At 33.3% G+C, this 20,493-nt stretch overlaps 3 protein-coding genes across 5 annotated transcripts; 2 read left to right on the top strand and 1 right to left on the bottom strand.

The window, feature by feature from the left end:
* The first annotated feature begins 1,574 nt into the window (after window positions 1-1,574).
* LOC107946086 (DNA mismatch repair protein PMS1) lies at window positions 1,575-8,322 on the top strand. Of its 2 annotated transcripts, none has more exons than XM_016880275.2 (11): window positions 1,575-2,065; window positions 2,138-2,461; window positions 3,061-4,383; window positions 4,821-5,098; window positions 5,181-5,307; window positions 5,659-5,727; window positions 5,845-5,918; window positions 6,694-6,759; window positions 6,909-7,012; window positions 7,442-7,623; window positions 7,918-8,322. In XM_016880275.2, the coding sequence occupies exons 1-11, from the start codon at window positions 1,832-1,834 to the stop codon at window positions 8,041-8,043; spliced, it is 2,907 nt and encodes a 968-aa protein (XP_016735764.2). In that variant the 5' UTR covers window positions 1,575-1,831; the 3' UTR covers window positions 8,044-8,322. The 2 variants fall into 2 exon arrangements, with proteins under 2 accessions (XP_016735764.2, XP_040962778.1); XM_041106844.1 differs by having other exon boundaries at window positions 1,578-2,065; window positions 7,873-8,322.
* Window positions 8,323-12,914: 4,592 nt separating this feature from the next.
* Window positions 12,915-15,533, top strand: LOC107946085 (sm-like protein LSM4). 2 transcript variants are annotated; one of them, XM_016880272.2, is made up of 8 exons: window positions 12,915-13,090; window positions 13,321-13,369; window positions 13,551-13,592; window positions 13,723-13,821; window positions 13,960-14,037; window positions 14,451-14,490; window positions 14,912-15,073; window positions 15,254-15,533. In XM_016880272.2, the coding sequence occupies exons 2-8, from the start codon at window positions 13,367-13,369 to the stop codon at window positions 15,274-15,276; spliced, it is 447 nt and encodes a 148-aa protein (XP_016735761.2). In that variant the 5' UTR covers window positions 12,915-13,090; window positions 13,321-13,366; the 3' UTR covers window positions 15,277-15,533. The 2 variants fall into 2 exon arrangements, with proteins under 2 accessions (XP_016735761.2, XP_016735763.2); XM_016880274.2 differs by having other exon boundaries at window positions 12,964-13,163.
* Window positions 15,534-15,645: 112 nt separating this feature from the next.
* On the bottom strand, window positions 15,646-18,601 carry LOC107946084 (WD repeat-containing protein GTS1). Its single transcript, XM_016880271.2, has 8 exons — window positions 18,348-18,601; window positions 18,037-18,244; window positions 17,844-17,939; window positions 17,629-17,703; window positions 17,289-17,399; window positions 16,622-16,713; window positions 16,248-16,332; window positions 15,646-16,121 (listed from the first exon to the last, which is right to left on the bottom strand). The coding sequence occupies exons 1-8, from the start codon at window positions 18,482-18,484 to the stop codon at window positions 15,753-15,755; spliced, it is 1,173 nt and encodes a 390-aa protein (XP_016735760.1). The 5' UTR covers window positions 18,485-18,601; the 3' UTR covers window positions 15,646-15,752.
* Window positions 18,602-20,493: the final 1,892 nt, after the last annotated feature.

Raw genomic sequence — 20,493 nt, 5'->3', positions numbered from 1 at the left:
TTTACTGACGCCTCTTTTCTTTTAGATCCATGGGATGTGGTAAGTCGACAAATTTTGTTCATATACAATTAAGTTATAATTTGATTGTCATTTTTGTTGTTGTAATAATTTGGAGATTGTCTTGGAGGTTATTGGGATTCTGAAGGAATTTTATAGAATTAAAAAGAAAACACAAAAAAAGTTAAAAGAATGCAATGGTCGGGGGAGTAGAGGTGTCCATAAGTTGGGTTTAAACAAAATTTTAGGTTCATTTATTAGGTCTGAGTCTGGTTTGACCCGAAAAATAAGTTTAAAATTTGGCCCAAGTTTGACTCAGATAAAAATGTTAAAATTTAGGGTTGGCGTTGCCTGTACTGGCCGTATTAATTTTTTTATATAATTTTTTTAAAATATATAATACATAAAAATACTAACAACATTAAAATAAATGTTTTTCAATAAATTGAAAATGAATTAAAAATAATATGTATATTTAAATAATACAAACATATGTGCAATTAGAGGTGAGTATTCGGTCGAGTCGAATCGAGTCAAAAATTTTCGAATTAGTCAAGTTAACAAATTTTATTTTAGTAACCGAATTCAATTTAAATTTTTTACAAATCGAATTGAGTTAAAAAAGTTCGAGTCAAGTCTAGTCGAGTTAACGATTCTATTATTTATACTCAATGTTGTATTTACATGGACAAATTATTTAACTACATAAACAAATATAATGGTTTTACCCTTTAATTTAATGAGTAAACATTTATCAAAACGGCATAGTTTTGCATTTTCTTATTCAGATTTTGGATAACTCGAACTGTGTATTTCGTATTTGAGTTAAACTGAAAATTTTAATTTTTTTTATTTGAGTTTATCCTAATAATTTGATTAACTTAAATAACTCGAACCCTTTAATTCAAAATTTTAAATTTTTTATCGAGTTTTTCGAATCAAATTGGATTTTGCTCACCTTTAAGTGCAATTTAATAAGAAAATACCTCTAAAATAGTAACAAATTAACAATAACATTTATACAATATCAAAATAATAACAACAAAATATTAGCAACATAATAGTGAAATGGTAACAAAATATTAAAAAAATAAAAAAACAACAGTTTTTTATTTTGCATATTCGGGTCGGGCTAAACTTAGGTCAAAAAAGTCTTTCTTAAAATTCGACTCATTTTTTAAACGGGTCTTATTTTTATCCAAACTTATTTTTAAATATATATTTTTATCCAAATCCTCTTACTTTTCGAGTGGGCTATGAATAAGTCTAGTTGGAAGTATACAAAGAAATATTCCAAGATTTTGTTCTAAATGTAACTTTGTTTTTGGGTTTATTATAATCAATTACATATATAATAAAAGAAATAATATATAAAAAAGGTGTGGATTTTACTTTCTATCAATTCAGCCTTGAATTAAGTATGGAATGGTTTAAGTTTTATTCCAATCAAATTTTGATCCATTTCGATCAATTGATTAATGTAACATTTTAATTTTATAAATATAATAACTTAATCAAATTAGTTAATAATTTTAAAATTACATAAATCAGAAGATGCCAATATCAGCAAGTGTCAGTGCCATAACTTCATATGGAGTCAAACTTTGATTGGCGCCAGCCTAGTACACACCTCCTTGCTTCGCTTCTGTCTTTTGGCGGCAAAATCTACCAGATAGGGTTTAGTACCCCTCTCTCTCTCTCTCTCTCCCCCGTGCTAAAACACTAGCTCTCACCTTTTGGCTTCGCATTTAGAGAAATTCTCCATTCTCTAGGGTTTGTGTCATTCAAATTACTCTTGGATGTTCGGTTCGTTGAAATATTTACTTTTTTTCCAATGGAAGGATCGCCTCAATCTAAGTCCCCTGTAATTAAGCCCATTAACAAAGGCGTCGTTCACAGAATCTGCTCCGGTCAAGTCATATTAGACCTCTCCTCCGCCGTTAAGGAACTCGTTGAGAACAGCCTCGACGCTGGCGCCACCAGTATTGAAATCGCTCTCAAAGAGTACGGGGAAGAATGGTTTCAGGTCATCGATAATGGCTGTGGTATTTCACCTGCTAATTTCAAGGTAAAATTCCACCATTAGCCGCACAAATTTTTTACCTTTTATTTTTGTTTTTATTTTTTTATTATTTTGTAGGTCGTGGCGCTTAAACACCATACGTCGAAGCTTGCGGATTTTCCAGACCTTGAATCTCTGACTACGTTTGGATTTAGAGGGGAGGCATTGAGTTCGCTTTGCGCTTTGGGGAATCTGACTATTGAAACGAGAACGAAAAATGAACCCGTTGCAACGCATTTAACTTTTGATCATTCTGGTCTGTTGATAGCTGAGAAGAAAACTGCACGGCAAATTGGTACAACTGTCACTGTCAAGAAGTTGTTTTCGAATCTACCAGTGCGAAGCAAGGAATTTCATCGCAACATACGCAAGGAGTATGGCAAACTTATTTCCTTGTTGAATGTGAGTGCATCCATGGGCATCAAAAGCTTTAAAATTGTAGTTTATTACTTGTTATGTTGTTAAACTTTTTATGTGTGGATGAGAACAACATTAGATTGGTCTTTATTTGTTGTGCCTATTGGAGACTGTAAAATAGGGTTCACATAACGTGTTTATGAGGCTTTGTCCTTAATTTAGAAGCAACATGCATATGAGAGCCTTTCCGTAGTAAGATTTGTGATTCATTATCAGGAAGGCACTGAAAAAATGCCTATAAAGTATGACTGGAGTCTATGTAATGCTCAATGAGTTTTTGATTGGATATTGTTTGCTTAACCCTGTAGTATCTTGTACATGACTGATGGTTTCATCCTTACAGTGCATAGATGCATCATGATATTATATAATTTATCAGTCGCTAAAGAGTGTAATCTCTCCGTTCTCTTACTATGACAGACTACTATTTGGCTTTTTCTTCTCCTTTTTGTGTTAGGAGTTAGAGATACTCATTGCTCAATAGCTATGCGGTACGTCTACATTTTGTTACTCGGCACTCATCCTTTCACTAATTTTGAATTTTGTGGATTAAAAGGATATTATTCTTATGTTTTTCATTACAGGCATATGCACTTACGGCAAAAGGAGTCAGGTTAGTCTGCAGCAACACAAGCAGAAAGAATTTAAAGTCTGTGGTTATTAAAACGCAGGGAAGTGGTTCCCTCAAAGATAGCATCATACAAGTTTTTGGCATGAACATGTTTAACTGCTTAGAGCCCGTGTCTATATGTATATCAGACGACTGCAAAATTGAAGGGTTTCTATCTAGGTCTGGACAGGGTAGTGGCCGCAGTATGGGAGACAGACAATACTTTTTTGTAAATGGTAGGCCAGTGGATATGCCTAAAGTGAGCAAGCTTGTGAATGAAATATATAAAGGTGCAAACTCTAAGCAGTATCCTGTAGCCATAATGAATTTTATCATTCCAACTAGAGCATGTGATGTCAATGTGACTCCTGATAAAAGAAAAGTATTTTTTTCTGATGAAAGCATGATTTTGCAATCTTTGAGGGAGGGTTTGCAGCAGATATATTCCTCAAGTAATGCCAGTTATATTGTTAATGGAGTTGACGACACTAACGAAGCAGGTTCCTTTGAGTTTTGCTCTTCACCTGAAAAATCTAATATCCTTTCAGAGCAGTCACCTCCAGCTGGAGTCAATTTGAAAGTTTCCATGAGGGAACATTCTCCAGAAGATAAAACCTCCTTTAGAACTGTCAATATCAACGCTCAAAGTTTGCAGTTATCAGAAGGGTCAGTATCTAGTGATCTTGAGAACATACTGACTTTAGGAGTACAAGGGACAAACATGGTCGATGGTGTTATTGAGGCTAATGCAGGGCAATTGACAAGTCATATGGATGATACAGCTAAAAAGGATTTATCAGGAGGATTAACCCTTAGACATCATGAGGATTCATTGAAGAAGGACTTCACCTTACAAGTACGCAGAATGAATAAGATTGATGGTTTTATGGAGTCTAACGATGGGGGTTTGACGACTCATATGAACAGTATAGCTAGCAAGAACTCTTCATCCCCTTCAACTTCAATTGGGAAAGGAAATTCTGTAAGTAGAGATTGTAGTAGTCATTCAGGCTACGTTCAATCATCACTGAACAAATTTGTAACTGTAAATAAGAGGAAGCATGAAAGCATTAGTACCGTGTTATCTGAAGTGCCTGTCTTAAGAAATCAAAGTCTTCATTACCAATCGAAGAACAGCAATTTGAATCTGCCTGCTTTGGGCTTAAGAGATCAAGTTGATGATTCCTCCAAGTTGAATGAGAACGAGCCTAGAAAGTTTCTCAGAGCGCATAGCATCTTGGATGAAACTGAAAATCCTAGTTCTCCTAGTGGCAACACTAGTGGAAAACCTGGAGAGGTACATGGTCCTAGTATATATTCTTAACTCGGTCAGTCCTGCTTTACCAGTAACAAAACAAGACAATAAAAACTAAGCTGGATAAATTCCTTATGATAATAAAAGTAAGTCCAACCCATATTTAGGAAAAACCTGCATATGGTTTTTTCCTTTCAAAACAAAGTTCTAAACTATGCTATCTGACTCTTCTCTTTGCCTATCGTAACCGAGTCAAACATATATCAGTATCAGATACCTCAGGGCTCAGATGAACAGGAGTATTTGGTAAAGGTTATAAAAGTTATGAACCATAGTTGTGTACAATGCATCTACCATTTCTCCAAAACCTAGGTAGAAATCCTTTTTATGGTGTACATCCTTCATAATCTTGAAGATCAGCCTAGAAGTCTAATTGTTATCAATGATCACTCTTCTGATTTCAACTAGTTCTTTCACAGGAATCTGAGAATCATGAAAAAGCAGTGCCTTCTGCTGGAACAGAACTCATTGATTTATTCCACAAAAATCCCGAGGATGTACCTGAAAAAGCATCTACAGTTCCAACAACGGAGTCTCTATCCTCTGCTTTAATTGTAGATGCTCCCGTACCTCCATCTGATAAAAAGATATGTTCTACCTTGGAGTTTAGATTTGAGGACTTATTGACAAAGAGGCGGCAGAGGATGTCAAGAGTACTGTACACCGGTTACAGATTCCTTGGCATGAAGAAAACAAGGTCCATGAAAATATTCAATTCAAGTAGCAGAATAGTTATCCAATTCTTTTTTCAGTAATTTGATTTTCGATATTGTCAATAGGTGTTATACTGCTGCGACACTTGAGCTTTCTCAACCACAGAATGTGGAGCAAAAAGTACAAGCTTTAGATGCTGCTACCAGAGAGTTGGAGAAACTTTTCAAAAAAGAAGACTTTAGCCGAATGAAGGTCTTTGTGCTACAAAAGCCTTTTATTTCCTTCTGTTTTGTTGGACCTGGAGTCTTGTGGGAGACACTCAGCTTCCTAGCTTATGCTTTTTGTGGACATGCATGAATTTCTCAAATTCTAAATTCATACAAGTTTCTTCTAGTTGATTGGATTGAATATATATAAGAGCACTTTATAGTCTTTGATCAGGATTGGTTTAGATAGGTTAGGTTAACATTGGTAATGAAGCAGGTTAGTTTTCTAATGTTTCAGTGCAAGTCTGAAACTGTGAACATGATAGTTGAATATATGCATGCATGAAATACTATCATATTTAATTAGTTATGGCAAATGGTTGCTTCTGTTTCTCAGGTGGTCGGGCAATTTAATCTTGGATTCATCATTGGGAAGTTAGATGAAGATTTATTTATTGTGGATCAGGTAACATCTTAGCTATTTCTTTTTCATGCCTGCTTGGTTTTGCCACTTTCATATGGAATTAGTTTTCTGCTTATCCTTTTTGTAAAATAAAATAAAATAAGATCTGTGTATTTTCAGCATGCTGCTGATGAGAAATACAATTTTGAGCATCTGGCTCAATCAACCATCTTTAACCAGCAGCCTTTGCTTCGGTGAGGAGTTTATAATGTTTATTGAATTACTTATTTTCAAATAATGTTTTCTCAATTATAAAAGCTGAAATCAGATGCAAAGTATTTTAGATAATGATGATTGAAGATAAGTAAATAGATCCTAGAAGTGCAGCAATTAATAATTAAAAAATTGCAGTAAGCGACGTATGGGATCCTGATGCTAGGAGTCTTTTTTATCTTTTTGCTATAGTAAATAAAGTAGATTCTAATGGTTTGATCACAAAGAAGAAAATGATCTAAAAGTTGGTTATATATTATAGTACAATTATCGCTCTATTGCTGTCTACTTATCCTGTAATTGTGCCTGTCAATTAGGTGAATTTTATTGAGCTATTGAACTGAATGGATACGTCATGTGGCTTCTGAACAGCCATTGAGCTGTCCCTTCTGAAACTTCTGGTCGAAATTTTACACAGTAAACATGCTTGAAATCATCACAAGCTAGAAGTATTTCTAGCTTCCTTGCTTTTCATTTAAGGGGTGGGAACTGGATACAGATATTATTCTGGTGATTGCTCTGAAGCAGCAGCTGTACTTAGGTGTTGAATTCAAAAGTATTTAATTGGATTAGGAAAGCATGGAATGCAAAAGTACGGAGTGTCATAAATTAAACCCCTCACAGAAAAAAATAAATACATATATTATTTTGGATTGGTGGTCCAAGACTTGCAGCTGTTTTGTTTTCTGCTTTCTGCTTAAGAAGATCATTTAATTTCCACAGTGAATTCTGAACTTGACTTCTTACCATGTGCAGGCCTCTGAGATTGGAGCTATCTCCTGAAGAAGAAGTAGTTGCTTCAATGCATATGGACATAATCAGGTTCAATTTTCTGTTAGATGCGGTTCCTTTCACTCATTAACTATATGTTCTTTTTCCTTCCGGAATCCTTTGGAACTTCAATTTTTCATGACCTCTCTGAATTATATCTTGTAATGTGATTTTATAAATTTTTATCTTTGTATATTCAGGAAAAATGGGTTTATTTTGGAAGAGGATCCACATGCTCCACCAGGGCACCATTTTAATCTCAGAGCTGTTCCCTTCAGTAAAAACATTACTTTTGGAGTTGAAGGTAGTTATGTGTTTAATTTAACGTTGTTATTCATCAAAGTCATTTTACCCCTTTAAGGTATTCTGGTTAAAGAACGCATATGACACTAGGAATTTTTTATCAACTCGCAACCGATGTACTTGAGTATGCACATTACGTAAAATGTAGTGAAAATGACAATTTAAGCAAGAAACATGGATATCAAAATGGTGGGAACAACATTATAAATGTTTGCCATGCCCATACGTGCAAATAGGTACAACAGGGGTGGCAATTTTTAGACTCATGCGTAAAAACACTGCATCTGTAAAATAAACACATTCTGAATTTTGCCTGTCTAGAGAATATGTGCCTAATTAATTTTTATTGACAGTATTTTTGTTTCATGAAATGTAATGATGTCTTGAAGGATTTTGTGCACAGCATATTGAATGATATCTCTGTAAACAGATGTCAAAGATTTGATCTCTACTCTTTCTGATAGTCAAGGAGAATGTTCGATAATCGGTAGTTATAAAATGGACACATCTGATTCTGTTTGCCCAACTAGAGTTCGTGCAATGTTGGCATCACGTGCTTGCAGATCGTCTGTCATGGTAGGAGATCCACTTGGACGAAATGAAATGCAGAAGGTAATCTGAATTCTTTCTATCATTGCGAGCATTCTATATTTTATAAACAGGGATTCTACTTACTAGCATGTACATATAGGTTCTGAATATATTAGTTGGATTTGTGCGTCTCCACATAGAGTACGGATGCATTCGCCAATTCCTAGCCACGCAAATCATGCTTTCATTTTATTATTACACACAAGTTCTTATGTAAAGCTACTTGATATGGACATGTTCTTTTTTTTCTTTTTTAAATGATTCATTTAGTTTCGATCAAGGGTATGCATCTCAAGTTTGCCATGATATTCCCAGATAGTAGAGCATTTGGCAGACTTGAAGTCTCCGTGGAATTGCCCACATGGACGGCCAACAATGCGACATTTGGTAGACCTGACAACCCTAAGCAAAGAACCGGATGAAAATGACACAAGCTGTTGATCCCACCTTCCATTCCATCCATGTGGTTCTGCCCTTTATTTTTGGCTTGAGTTGAACTTATTCTGTATATATTCCAGCTAGTGATGATAACAAGCGCTGGAAATGTACAATGATACTGCCGTACTAGGAATGGCTGCCGGATCTGTTCTGTTGGGTTCTTCCTTGTAATGTTATCTTGTTACAGGCGTCTAAGAACAACCAAGGCGGCCAAGAAAATGGCTGGATATAGAAATTGTCTTTTCAGTCTAAATTCGATGAATGAGATTAAAATAATTATGGTGAAATTTGCTCCCCATTTTTTCATAGATAAGTTAAAAAATGTTGCTTTAAAGTAATATGGAAAATATAATTATGTTGTATTTTAGAAAATACCGATTTTTTATTTTGATTTTTTAAAATTGCTTTGCAACACAAGAAATTAACATTTTAATCAAGTTTACTATTTATAAAAAAAATTATATTTTTACCATACATTTTAATCTACCATTTAAATCTAGTGAAGAAGAAAGGTTTCTTTATTAGCAGACGTGAGATCGGTTAATAATATAAATATCTTAAAAAAATTCAAAGTAATACAACCTTTTTAATAATAACCAAACTAGTACAGGTATTGTAAGTTAGAGAGAGAAATCAGTTCAATGAAATCGATTTTTGCATTTTTAACCATGAATCCCAATTCCCTGAGTCCCTGTCAAATACTTGGAAAGAAATAAAAAATAATTAAATAGAAAAAAATTATGATTTTCTTAAGAAATTCAAGAAGAGACATGTCAAAAAATCAAACTAAAATTGATTTCGAACCAAAAAGCTTACGGAATGTTGGAACTAAAATCGATTTAAATAGATTGACTGACTGCTAGGTATTCATAGCGTGGTAGTCGGTATTGTTTTCTATCAGTCAAAACGTTTGATTTCAGTAATAAATTGGGATAATAGATTTTAGATACAAATTCTGATTTTTTTTTAAATTTTAATTATTTATTTTAAAATATATTATTATTTTTGGTATCAATCAAAATTTTCATTAAAATAGAATCTAAAATTTATTGTTCTAACCCGTACGGACCACACCAATTATCATGCTATGAACACCTAAAGTCCGGTTTTTTTTACAGATATAAGTTAAAATTAATACTAAAATAAGTTGTCAGATAGATTAATTACAAAAAATGGGTTGTTTTTTTTAATGGCGCCTATCTGAGAGGCGCCAATGAATATTTTATATATATATTTGGTTTGAATAAAATATTAATTTTTTTATTTTTATTAAAAATATTTAAATATAAATACGGGTCAAAATACGGTCAACGGGTCAAAATACATGTGAGAAATGGGTTTTCGGGTGGCGCCTGTCAAATAGGCGCCACTAATTGCGCCTCATAGAGAGGCGCCAATGACCATGGCAATTTGTTGCACTGCTGCCTGCCGCTAAAACACTAGCATGGTGTTGTCCCTTCAACACCAGCATTTTATGGCCTATAAGTATGGTCCCCAAGGTCCCAAACAGCTTGCATGAACGGAAGAGAGAAAGAAAAGAGAGAAAGGAGAAGAAGAGAAGAAAAAGAAGAAAGAAAAAAAAAAGGTAATGTATTATTTTAGTAAATAATTTTGTTTAGTGTTTATAATTTTGGATTAGTATTTTGTATGAATATTGTAATTTTTTTGCTTTTTATAATTATTTTAAAATTAATTTGTTAGTAATTTAGGATTATGTTATAAATTTTTGTGTTTATAATTATTTTAAAATTAATTTATTAGTAATTTAGGATTAAGTTATAAATTATTGTGTTTAGTTTAGTATTTGGTGAGTTTAACATATAAGTTTATAAAAAAATTAAAAATCATTTTATTAAAAGTTTAATTAGAACTGACTCTTTTAATCATATAGTTGTTGTTAACTCATTTAATTTATATATAATGTAATTTTATTTGATTTTTTATTTATTTTATAGTTTTTATATAATGGTACACCGAAACGCCTAATGGCTGCAATTAATCATTTTCCCCTATCGGAGATGATGCAAATATTATTGTTGCTAATAACATACCTCCGCAGGTTGGTAAGGAAGAACTCTCACGATTCCATGTTCTCCTTATCGACGATGGCAAATGCTATCGAGAGCACGTTCCTGTTGCCGTCTTGAGCAACCGCAAGAAGTAGGATCTGTGTGTATTTTCCATATAGTCAGGTTCCATCTACTTGCACAAATGGTTTGCAGTGGGGAAATGCGCACACACATTGATCAAACGTTCAGAACATCCGATAGAAAATTTTTTTTCTCGATTGTAGTTGGTCATTCGACCCGTAATAAGGTCATGTCTGCAACTCAATGACAATCCTCGGCACGTGTTCCCTCATAGCGGCTATCCATCCCTGTAACTCATTGTACGATACATCGAAATCTCCGTACAATTGCTCCATTGCCATCTGTTTAGCTATCCATGCCTTCCGGTATAATACTCGATACTAGAATCGTGCTTGTATTTCGGCAATTAGTACCGAAACTTTAATGGTCGGCATGTCTTTCACCATTGACATGATGCACGTACAGATAGTTTTGGAATCAAGTTTTTGATGATCTTCTGTCATACGTGTTGAAGTGCATGTGTGAGACCCAACAAATTTTCGTATCTCCCACATTTGCGACTTCTGGATAAATGCAGCTTATATCCGCCAATTGTAGCCTTCTGTCGACCTCAAACACTCTCCAATATATAATGTTGGTTTAAACTCGACGACTTTGTAGTCTACTAATATATTCATGCTATACCGCTTAATGGCAAATATACATTCTTCCTTACTTTCAAATCTCTGGCCCACGAACAACTCCTCTGGATTAGAATATACGGCCATTCGGTGAGCAGGTAGTATTTCAGGGTACTCCGAAAACTCGGCTACCTGCGCCGCACCGGGGTCTATCCGAGACATGTGTGCCCCAGGATTATTGTGTATCACAATACGACGAATCTGGTTTCCGATTGACGATGCGTTGACGTTTCCATCCTCAATCACGCCTTCGTCGTCAATATCATCCGGGACCTCGTCCAAGTTGGGATCACTCTCACTATCAACTTCGTGATCAACATGATCACTACTATAGTATACATTATCACCAACCACATCAGTCTCGGGTGCAGCATTAAGATCAATATCAATCCCGTATATAGTTGATTGACTATCAACATACGATACCGGAACTACCATACACAACGCTTGAACTCCATCTTCTTCACCTAATAGAGTGGGATCTTTAGTTGCCTCCACACCGACTAACTCAGCAAATAACTGAATCGGTGCATTTTGGTTGCTCCGAGTCCCACAATAAAAAGCGACCAATGTCTCCACGTCTTCGTCGTCTACAAGTTCCATTTCAGTAAATTTTATTGGATCTGTCGAAACTGGAAACTTATAGAAAAGTTTTGATATTCTTCTCCCACAACGTCTATAAAATTTTTCACTGATTTTTTCCTTCATATCATCAAACGAGATATTTCTATTAAATCTCATTGCTACTTGTTTACGACATTCAAAAATACATCCCACGGTTGTTGTCAAAATTTCTCCATCGAAATAAACGCATACAAAAAACTGATTCTCCATCTTCAATACTAGATCTGTTAAAAAAATTTCAAAATTCTTAAAACATTTTCGAAATGCAAAAAAAATTCTAATGCAAAATTTTTCATTCAGAAGCTAACAAAATTAATAACCTAACAAAATAACTTTCAAATAATAAAATTACTAACAAGACTCTACATTCTATTTAAAAATAAATAAACCAAAATACCTTATCATTCTTCTTGTTTTCTTTTATTTTTTTCTTCTCTCTATCTTCTTATTTATGTTCCTTTGCTCAAATTTATGTTTGTGTTTCAGGGATATATATAGGGAAAAAATAACCAGCTGTGGGCCCCACCATTGACACCTCTCAACATGGCACCACTAGTGGCGCCTGTCAGATAGGCTCCACCATTGGCGCCTTTGAGATAGGCGCAACTACTCTGTATCTATACGGGTCATATACTGACCTGGAAAAAAATTAATGATATTTTATTAAAAAATTAATATAAAATATTGATTGGCGCCTCTCAGATAGGCTCCATTAAAAAAATAACCCATTTTGGTAATTAATTTATCTGATAATCTATTTCAGTATTAAAATTTTTTTTTAACTTATATCTGTAAAAAAAACCCCCTAAAGTCAATCTATTTGAATCTATTTTGGTTACAACATTCCATCAGCTTTTTTTTGGTTCCAAACCAATTTTGGTTTGATTTTCCAACATGTCTTCATGATTTTTTTTAAGTCATAATGGTTTTTTTATTTCTTTCCAACTGATCGATAGGGAATTGAGATTCATGGTTAAAAACGCAAAAATCGGTTTCTCTCTTCAATGTACAAAACTTGTACTAGTCTGGTTATTATTACAAAAATAAATTACTTTTTAATTTGTTTACATTATTTATATTATAGGGGTAAAAAAAATTAAATTCGAATCTTTAAAATAATATTACTCAGTATTTATAAATTTTGAATATAAATCATAAAATAGACATAAAAATTATAAAAAAATTTATTTTATGGCATACTATTAAATTACAAAAGCTTATATTTAAAAAAAACAACTCATTTGACAATTCAAATTAAATTTATTTAATTAAAAATCTATTTTTATCTTAATAACTAGACATTCAAGTTGACATTTAAAATCCATTTTTATTAAGAAGGTAGCGGGTTTTAACGGCAAAGTGACTACTTCACAATAAAATGATGAATAAAATGTAATATTTCAAATACAAATAATTAAAATATAATCCAAAGTAAATAAAAGTAACTATTTTTACAGTATTTCGTTTTTTTTATTGTGATAATATTTTCAACTATATTTTATAAACGTGTAGAGGGCTACAGGCAAAAAGAACCCGCCCGATCCCCTCAGAGCAAACTCTATTTTTAAAATAGTGCGTGAGATCGGGGAAAAAACAACACAGTGAGATCGAAATTCAAACTGAAGCGTAAACCTTGTTCCTTCTTCTCTCTCGTTGGTATTTTCAATTCCCTTTCTGTGTTTTTATTATTTAGGGTTTTTGTTTCTTCTTACCAAAGCGAAGCTTTAAGGTAATTATTAGTTATAAATTCTTGACTGAGCTAGGGTTAGATTTCAAATCGTAATTGTTCTATCATAATAAGATTCAATTCCTTGTTTTGTTTTTTTAAAATCATTTCCTTTGTCTTACTCTTTCTGATATCGGTCTTGACTTTTTTTTTCTCGCAGTTATTTTTTGGTTGAGCTTCTACTGCATTCGAAAAGGGGGAACAAGATGGTAAATTACTCTACTCTGTTAACTTGTCATTCTGATTTCCTTATAAATCGTATGAAAAATGGGGAAATCGAAAAAAAATTATGGCAATTTCTCTTGGGCTGTCAAAGGGCTTTTGGATTCATTTTATTTTCTGTTAACTGTTATTTCCTTGGCTAACCCGTTTTATACAAACTTCTGCCAGCTTCCTCTTTCTCTACTAAAAACTGCACAGGGCCATCCTATGGTAAGTGCATACTTTCCCTTGCACTCCCGTTATGGACTGCTGATAAAAGTTTGCTTCATTTATTGATTTTTGAAATGACTGGTTTTTTTTCTTTTTCTTTTTCTTTTTTGGTCTTTCTGTTGGCTAACAGCTGGTGGAACTGAAAAATGGGGAGACTTATAATGGACATTTAGTCAATTGCGACACTTGGATGAACATTCATCTTCGTGAAGTTATCTGCACTTCTAAGGTACAAATATCAATTCATTCAGTGTTTCTCATTTTATTTTATTTCCTTTCAGGAATAAATGTAAGAATATTGTTCTTATTTTATTTTCTTAAAAAAAGAAAAATATTTGGTTGGGGTTTGATTGAAAGCATATTGTAGGATGGAGACAGGTTTTGGCGAATGCCCGAATGCTATATCCGTGGAAATACAATTAAGTATCTTCGAGTTCCTGATGAGGTAGCTTTTACTCTATATATGTTGTTTAGTTTACGTCAAGAGTATAGCATTTTTAGTTTTATTCACTCTTAAGTTTTATAAATGCTTGATTCATCGTTGTCTTTGTGAAAGCATGAAGTGGATTTTTAGTGATTGAAAACTGTGGTGTTAAAAGGGGTGTTTTTTGTTCTAGGAATCTGAAGCTAGCTGTGTAATGATTTGTTTTTATAAGAACATCTGCCATCTCTAATGGAAAACAAACTTTAGATCTTCTTATCTTACATGCCCTTCGTGCTGCACCCTCTCGAATTTTAAGCTCCACTTAAATATTGCTGCTTGGTCTTTATTATAATTTCTTGTGCCATTCTTCTAACCATTTTAGCAACTTATTTCACCAATTTGCTAATCTGAATAACTTTGCCATTGAATTTCAGGTAATTGATAAAGTTCAGGAAGAAACAAAGAGTCGTGCAGGTATGATTTACTTCTGTTGCTAGTTATTAAAAGTGGTTGATCAGTACTGTGGTAATCAATTTAAGTAAAAATATGAGTACAAGAAGTATGTTCCTCTGATGAGTTGCATTTCAAGCATATATAGCACATTCTCTGAAAGTGTATGTTGCAGATGAAATTGTGTTTGGATAATTGTTTGCTGGAAGTGATGTAATTTTCGTATGCATGTAGTCCTTTATGTTCCCACCTTTTCTGTCCCCCCACACACCCTTTTTTCTTTTGTTTGTGTTGTATTCTATTCTGTGCATCCAGAAAATTGCACACAGAATACAGTACCAACTATACAAAACTTTGCCCTTGCTGATACTGGATATTATTAGAGATTTCTGCATTTGAAACTGGAGTATTTAACTGGGCTTTTTGACTGCGGTTACCTTGTCAGATAGGAAGCCTCCTGTTTTAGGTCGTGGCAGAGGTAGAGGTAGAGAAGATGGTCCTGGTGGAAGGCAACCAAAAGGAGCTGGGCGTGGATTTGAAGATGGTGCTAAGGGTGCAGGAGGACGAGGCAGGGGTGGCTCAGGTGGAAAGACCAGTGGAAGCAGAGGTAAATTTTCTAAAAGTCAAACAAGCGGCTGCAGAAGCGTGTATTCATATGTTGGCATTGAAAACACTGAAATCCTTTTGTAGTTTAGCAGATAATTTAATCATCTGTCATGGCTGGTTTTACATTTTGACATATTCAGACTAATGGTCTGCTGTTGTTTTTTACTTCTGGTAATAATAGGTGGTGGCCGAGGTCGAGGTTGATGTCATGCTTCTTTATATTGGGCAACGTTGCTATTTTTAGAAGCTGGTTGCCTCCAATTGACCGAAGTTGGTTTCTATCCTTTTGTTTTTTCTGTCGGAGTGGTTTGTCCGAAGTCCCAAATATCATTTAGCATTGAAAAATTAAGATTAAGATATTGTTTTGTGGTTTGCCACTTTGTCTTCTTGCCCTTTTATCTTATTAAGGTTCTGTACGTCACAGTTACCTGTTAAATGATTACCCACTTTGTTGGAATGAATTTATTTACTTATCATGAAATGTCAAAGCTAAAGAGCTCCAAATTTGTTAGTGATATACATATATATACTTGAGGGGAATAGATGGTGGGAGTAACAAGAGTTTCCGAAGGCTGAAAAGAAAAAGAAAGAAAACAATTGCTTTAAATAGTAAAACAATTTAATTTCCAAGTGCAATGGATAAGAACAAAGACAAACCATGAGAGCAGAGCAATGGATACTTAGTAGGGACAACGCCTACTGTTTTTTCGATTTCGTGGTACCTTCAGGGCCAATGCACTTGTACTTGAGATCCAGGACCGACTGATGACTGGTGAATCATCACCCTTCCAACAGCATAACCGACCATCCTCACCACCGGTCCATCCAAAAAGGCCTTGACTTTGAGCAGTTCCACTTTTCATGCTAGGCATAGGCAATATGCTCCTAACAACACCCATATGGCCACCCCCAAGAACGGCTTCTGGAGGTCCTATAATTGCTGTTCCTTTATACTTTACCGGAAAATAACCTATAGAGCCAGCATTAGTCCCACCGATCACCCATAAATTGTCTCCTCCGGAACAGTGACAATCAACAAAATAATCAACCTGCAAAAAAGAAAAAATCCCCGATGGGACTTCTTTGGTAAAATGATCTTCAATAAAATTTGGTCCATGTTTTATCCAATTTCATAGCTTGCTTTACCCCTAGAAAAAGCTTATTTTTCGACTTACATGATCCAATGTCCAACTCTCTGATGCCAATGAACGAGCTTCCTCAAAGTTTGCTTCATTGGTTCCTTCCTTCCAATCCCATACACTACGAGGGGTTGTAAAATAATTGTCTTAAGAACTAATATAAGAGGGGGAGGGGGGATCATTCAATGCATTTAGTAGCAAATTAGCAGGAAAAAGAAAAATAAGACATTTTGGAGCAGAGTCGTCGAGCTTTAATGTAATTTCTGTTCCAAGAATATTTCTAGGTAAATGTTGGTACTGATTCACCGGCACTAAAAGAAGAAAGAGTTGAGAACAGAGTAGATTCCATCCACTATTTTGCAAATTCAGAAAACAAAGCATAATAATTTATGGTTCAGGGATAAAGATACCTTAAAGTCTCAATGTTTGTTAAACACCAGAGCTTCTCATAAGAGTCCCCAAAAACCCCAACTTTTGCAATTGAAGTTCCCACATTGATAACCTGAATTTTTGGGACAAAAATAAAATCATATAACGTCACTATTGGCAGGAATTGTCAAAAAGAAACAGTGCATTCTCTAAACCACTAAGATGAGCAAAAAAAGTAGTAAATTATGGACCATAAGCATAAGGATAAAACTCTTTTGCTGCTCAAATAACTTGTATGTTTAGAGTGTATAGACAGAAAAGACATTAGTCTGAAAAGGAACAAATATAAACTAGGATCTCACATAGGAAGTACTTATAGGAAGTAGTACTACAATTAATCATCTGGATGAGTTAACAGATTACTTAACAGTTTAATCAACTATATGCAATAAGAGTTCACCCAGTCTGTGCTAAAATACATGAGGACTTTGAAGTTATAAACAATTTTACCAGCAAAAAGTTTCAATTATATACTGATAAAAATACACCAACTAAATTGCTATCAAGCTTAACTGCTAAAAGTTTTCATGGTAGGAACAAGAACCTAAGAAGGAACCATCCTTCACATATCTAAAAGAATGAGGGAGGGATATCTAGTGGATATACCAGTCACTAAACAAAATAACAGAAAAACAAGTCAGCACTTACAGATTCAAGATGATCATCATCATTGATATCTCCATTGGTATCAAATATGCATATCAATCCATCAGCAGAAGCAGAAGCTAGTTTGTTTTGATGGTCGGGGACAAAATGTACCTTTCAACAATAAGGAGAAACACCAATGGTGAGAATAAGCTACATGATTCAACTGATAAAATCCTAACCATTACTAGCCTATCGCAAAAGCATAAATTTGTTTAATCTACATTCTAAGTTTCCGTAAGCCAAGCATGGCCACAAAAATGGGGATGTAATTATGTAAATAAAATAAAAGAAACCCATAGACCTCAAAAAAGATAAAGATCGAACAGGGGCCAAGACTAACCTGAGTAACATCATCCACATGAGATTCCTCCAAGCATGCAACTTGCTTCTTGTTCCTCCAATCCCAGAAAAGTATCTGTCTTGTTGATAAACAAGAAATAACAAACATTCATGAAAAACTATACCAAAACTAACAGATGCTTGATCTAAAGTGGGGCAAAAAACAATAACTTTAGAACATATAATGTGATGAAAGCCAGGATAGACATAGTAAACCTGGGATTGACATCCAGCAGCCAAAAGATTATCATCAGACCCTCCAAATGAGAAGCTAAAAACCTCTTGAGAAGAACCAGCAGTTACACACGATACCTAAATCAAAACCCATCAAACAAAATCCACGAAAAACAATTAAAAAAGAGGTTCAATTTCAAAATCATACGGGAAAAACACTGGTCTATGAATTAACCTGTTGAAAAGTTCTGGTATCCCACGCCCTGATAGTTCCATCAGAGGAACAAGAGTGCAAAACATGCAGATTGGAACCACCAGAGAAAGATATATGATTAATAGTTGAGGAATGTCCCTTGCACTCTCCAAAATATTGACCCGTCATTGGCGAGTAAAGTTTCACTGCATTAGTCGATAAAGATACCGCCATGGAAGTCCAATCATCCCTTTTTCAAAAACCCAATTACCATCAACATTAACACCACGGGAACTTAAAAAAAAAAACCAATTTTCAACGATTAGAATCGATTTCAAAGTAAGGAAACGTACCTGGGGACGATTTGGAAAACATAATCGTCGCCGTAATTGGTTTGTATGTAATCCTTTAGACCAAATTTCTTGGTTGAACTGGGAATAGGTGGTTGTTCTTCTACTTCCATCTCTGAAGCTTCTATTTCTACCTCCATGTCTGTGAATTTTTAAGATCTTTGTGGTTGCTTTGAGCTTTAGCTATTGAAAAAGAGGCAAAAGCAAGGCGGGGGCGCCTATAGGCATGAAGGATTTCAGGGTTTTAGAGACGGTCGATTATAAACGGTAAAAGACCTCTCCAGTTCCTCTAAATTTTGAAATTAGGCAAATTAGTCCCTCTAAAAAAAAAAGGGAGCAATATCCATGTTAATTTCAGAAGTGAGCAAGGAGAATTACTTACGGTGTTAATGCCTTCCATCAATTTTATATAATTTTAATTGGTATAATAACAAATATAACCTTCAATGTTTATATATTTTGTCATTTTGGACTTAATTCTAAAAAAATTCAACAAACTCAGCCTCTAAATTTATATATTTACACAAATGTTGTGGGATAAATTTGTTAAATTAGGATCAAATTGACAGAATGTGTAAAATATTAGAGCTAAATTTGTTATTATATCAATTAAAATTTTGTATAATTGATAGAAGACATTAAATCATGATTAATTGTCCTTAGTTGCTCTTTTCAAAATTGATAGATTTGAGAAAGATCAATTTGCTCGATTTCAAGATCGAGAAGGACTAGGGAGATCGTTTTACCAATAAAAACCATTAGGTTAGCTCAACTTGTTTCTAGTGACCAATCATTTTTTGCCACCTCATCTTTTCTTTCTAGCAACCATAAAAACATCTAATTTTGTTTTTCAACCCTTCACTTTACAAAAAACTAATTTGTTAGAATTTGGTAAAGTTAGTTCAATTTAGTTCCTTCTATATAAATTACTGAACTGGCAACTTTAAGTTTAATGGTTAAACAAAAGGTTTGTAAAGTATAACCATCAAGTTCTAATAAATTAAAATAGAAATTTTTAATTTTAAGTTTTTGTAAAGTAGAGATGAAATTCACAATTACAACAAAATAAAAATTCAAATTCAACACACAAGAAAAAAAAATAAAAATAAAACATTCTTACCTAAGAGCCTTATTATAAAATCTAGCATATTTATTATTATTTTTTATATCTGGATATTTGTTTTATGATTCATGTTTAGGATTCGTGGTTGTCACTCTCAATAATGTTGTCTCCAATGTTTGAATCTACATTCTCCCATTGGAAATGAAATCTATTTATCATTGCACCCAACCACTTATTGGTAACATATTTATACTTTTAATATATATATATATCTATAATATATATCATCTATGCATATTAATTATCATTTAATTAATACTAAAGTAAATTATGTTAATTAATTATTATTTTGAAGAGTGTTACTTTGTTGAATATGTTAAAAATATTGTAATTCGGATTTAAACATTTTCTATCATAATATTTGAATTAATAAGTTAATATATTTTAATTATACTCGATAATTTTACGTTAATTATTGCAAAAAAAACACAATATTTGTTTGATTACTTAAATAGTAAATTTATAAAATCGCATGTAACGTATGTGACATTAAAAGTTAGTATATGTCAAAATATGAGTTTGAAAAAAAAAATAAAAACATAAATTTGGAAAAAAAATTGAACTAACGAGAATATATTTTATTGCTAATTATATTACTAAATAAATATAAAAATAATTTCTTAGTATGTTATTGATTATTATATTATAAGTAAATTATAAAATAAATATAGATAAAAATTATTAATATAACATTTAAATTGCAAAATAAATAATAATTTGATAAAAGAACATTAATAAAAATCCAAGCTCGATTTTCCTATCTACGTTAATGAGCTAAATTTTAATTTCTATACATGATTATTAATTATTTTATTTTATTTTTTGGGTAAATTATACAAATGGTCACCCAACTTTAAAAAATTTCAATTTAGGCACTAATGTTTGAATTCGTTCTTATGTTGGTCACTTGATGTTAAATTGATCACGAAAAGCCTTTTTCTAACCGATATAATAACACATACTTGCTTATTCTATCATTTTTATCCTAATCCTAAACAATTCAATAAATTTAACCTTCACATTTAC

The sequence above is a fragment of the Gossypium hirsutum genome, chromosome D12 (genome assembly GCF_007990345.1).
Source record: "Gossypium hirsutum isolate 1008001.06 chromosome D12, Gossypium_hirsutum_v2.1, whole genome shotgun sequence".
NCBI lineage: Eukaryota > Viridiplantae > Streptophyta > Magnoliopsida > Malvales > Malvaceae > Gossypium > Gossypium hirsutum.
This window is presented reverse-complemented; position numbering and strand designations above follow the sequence as displayed.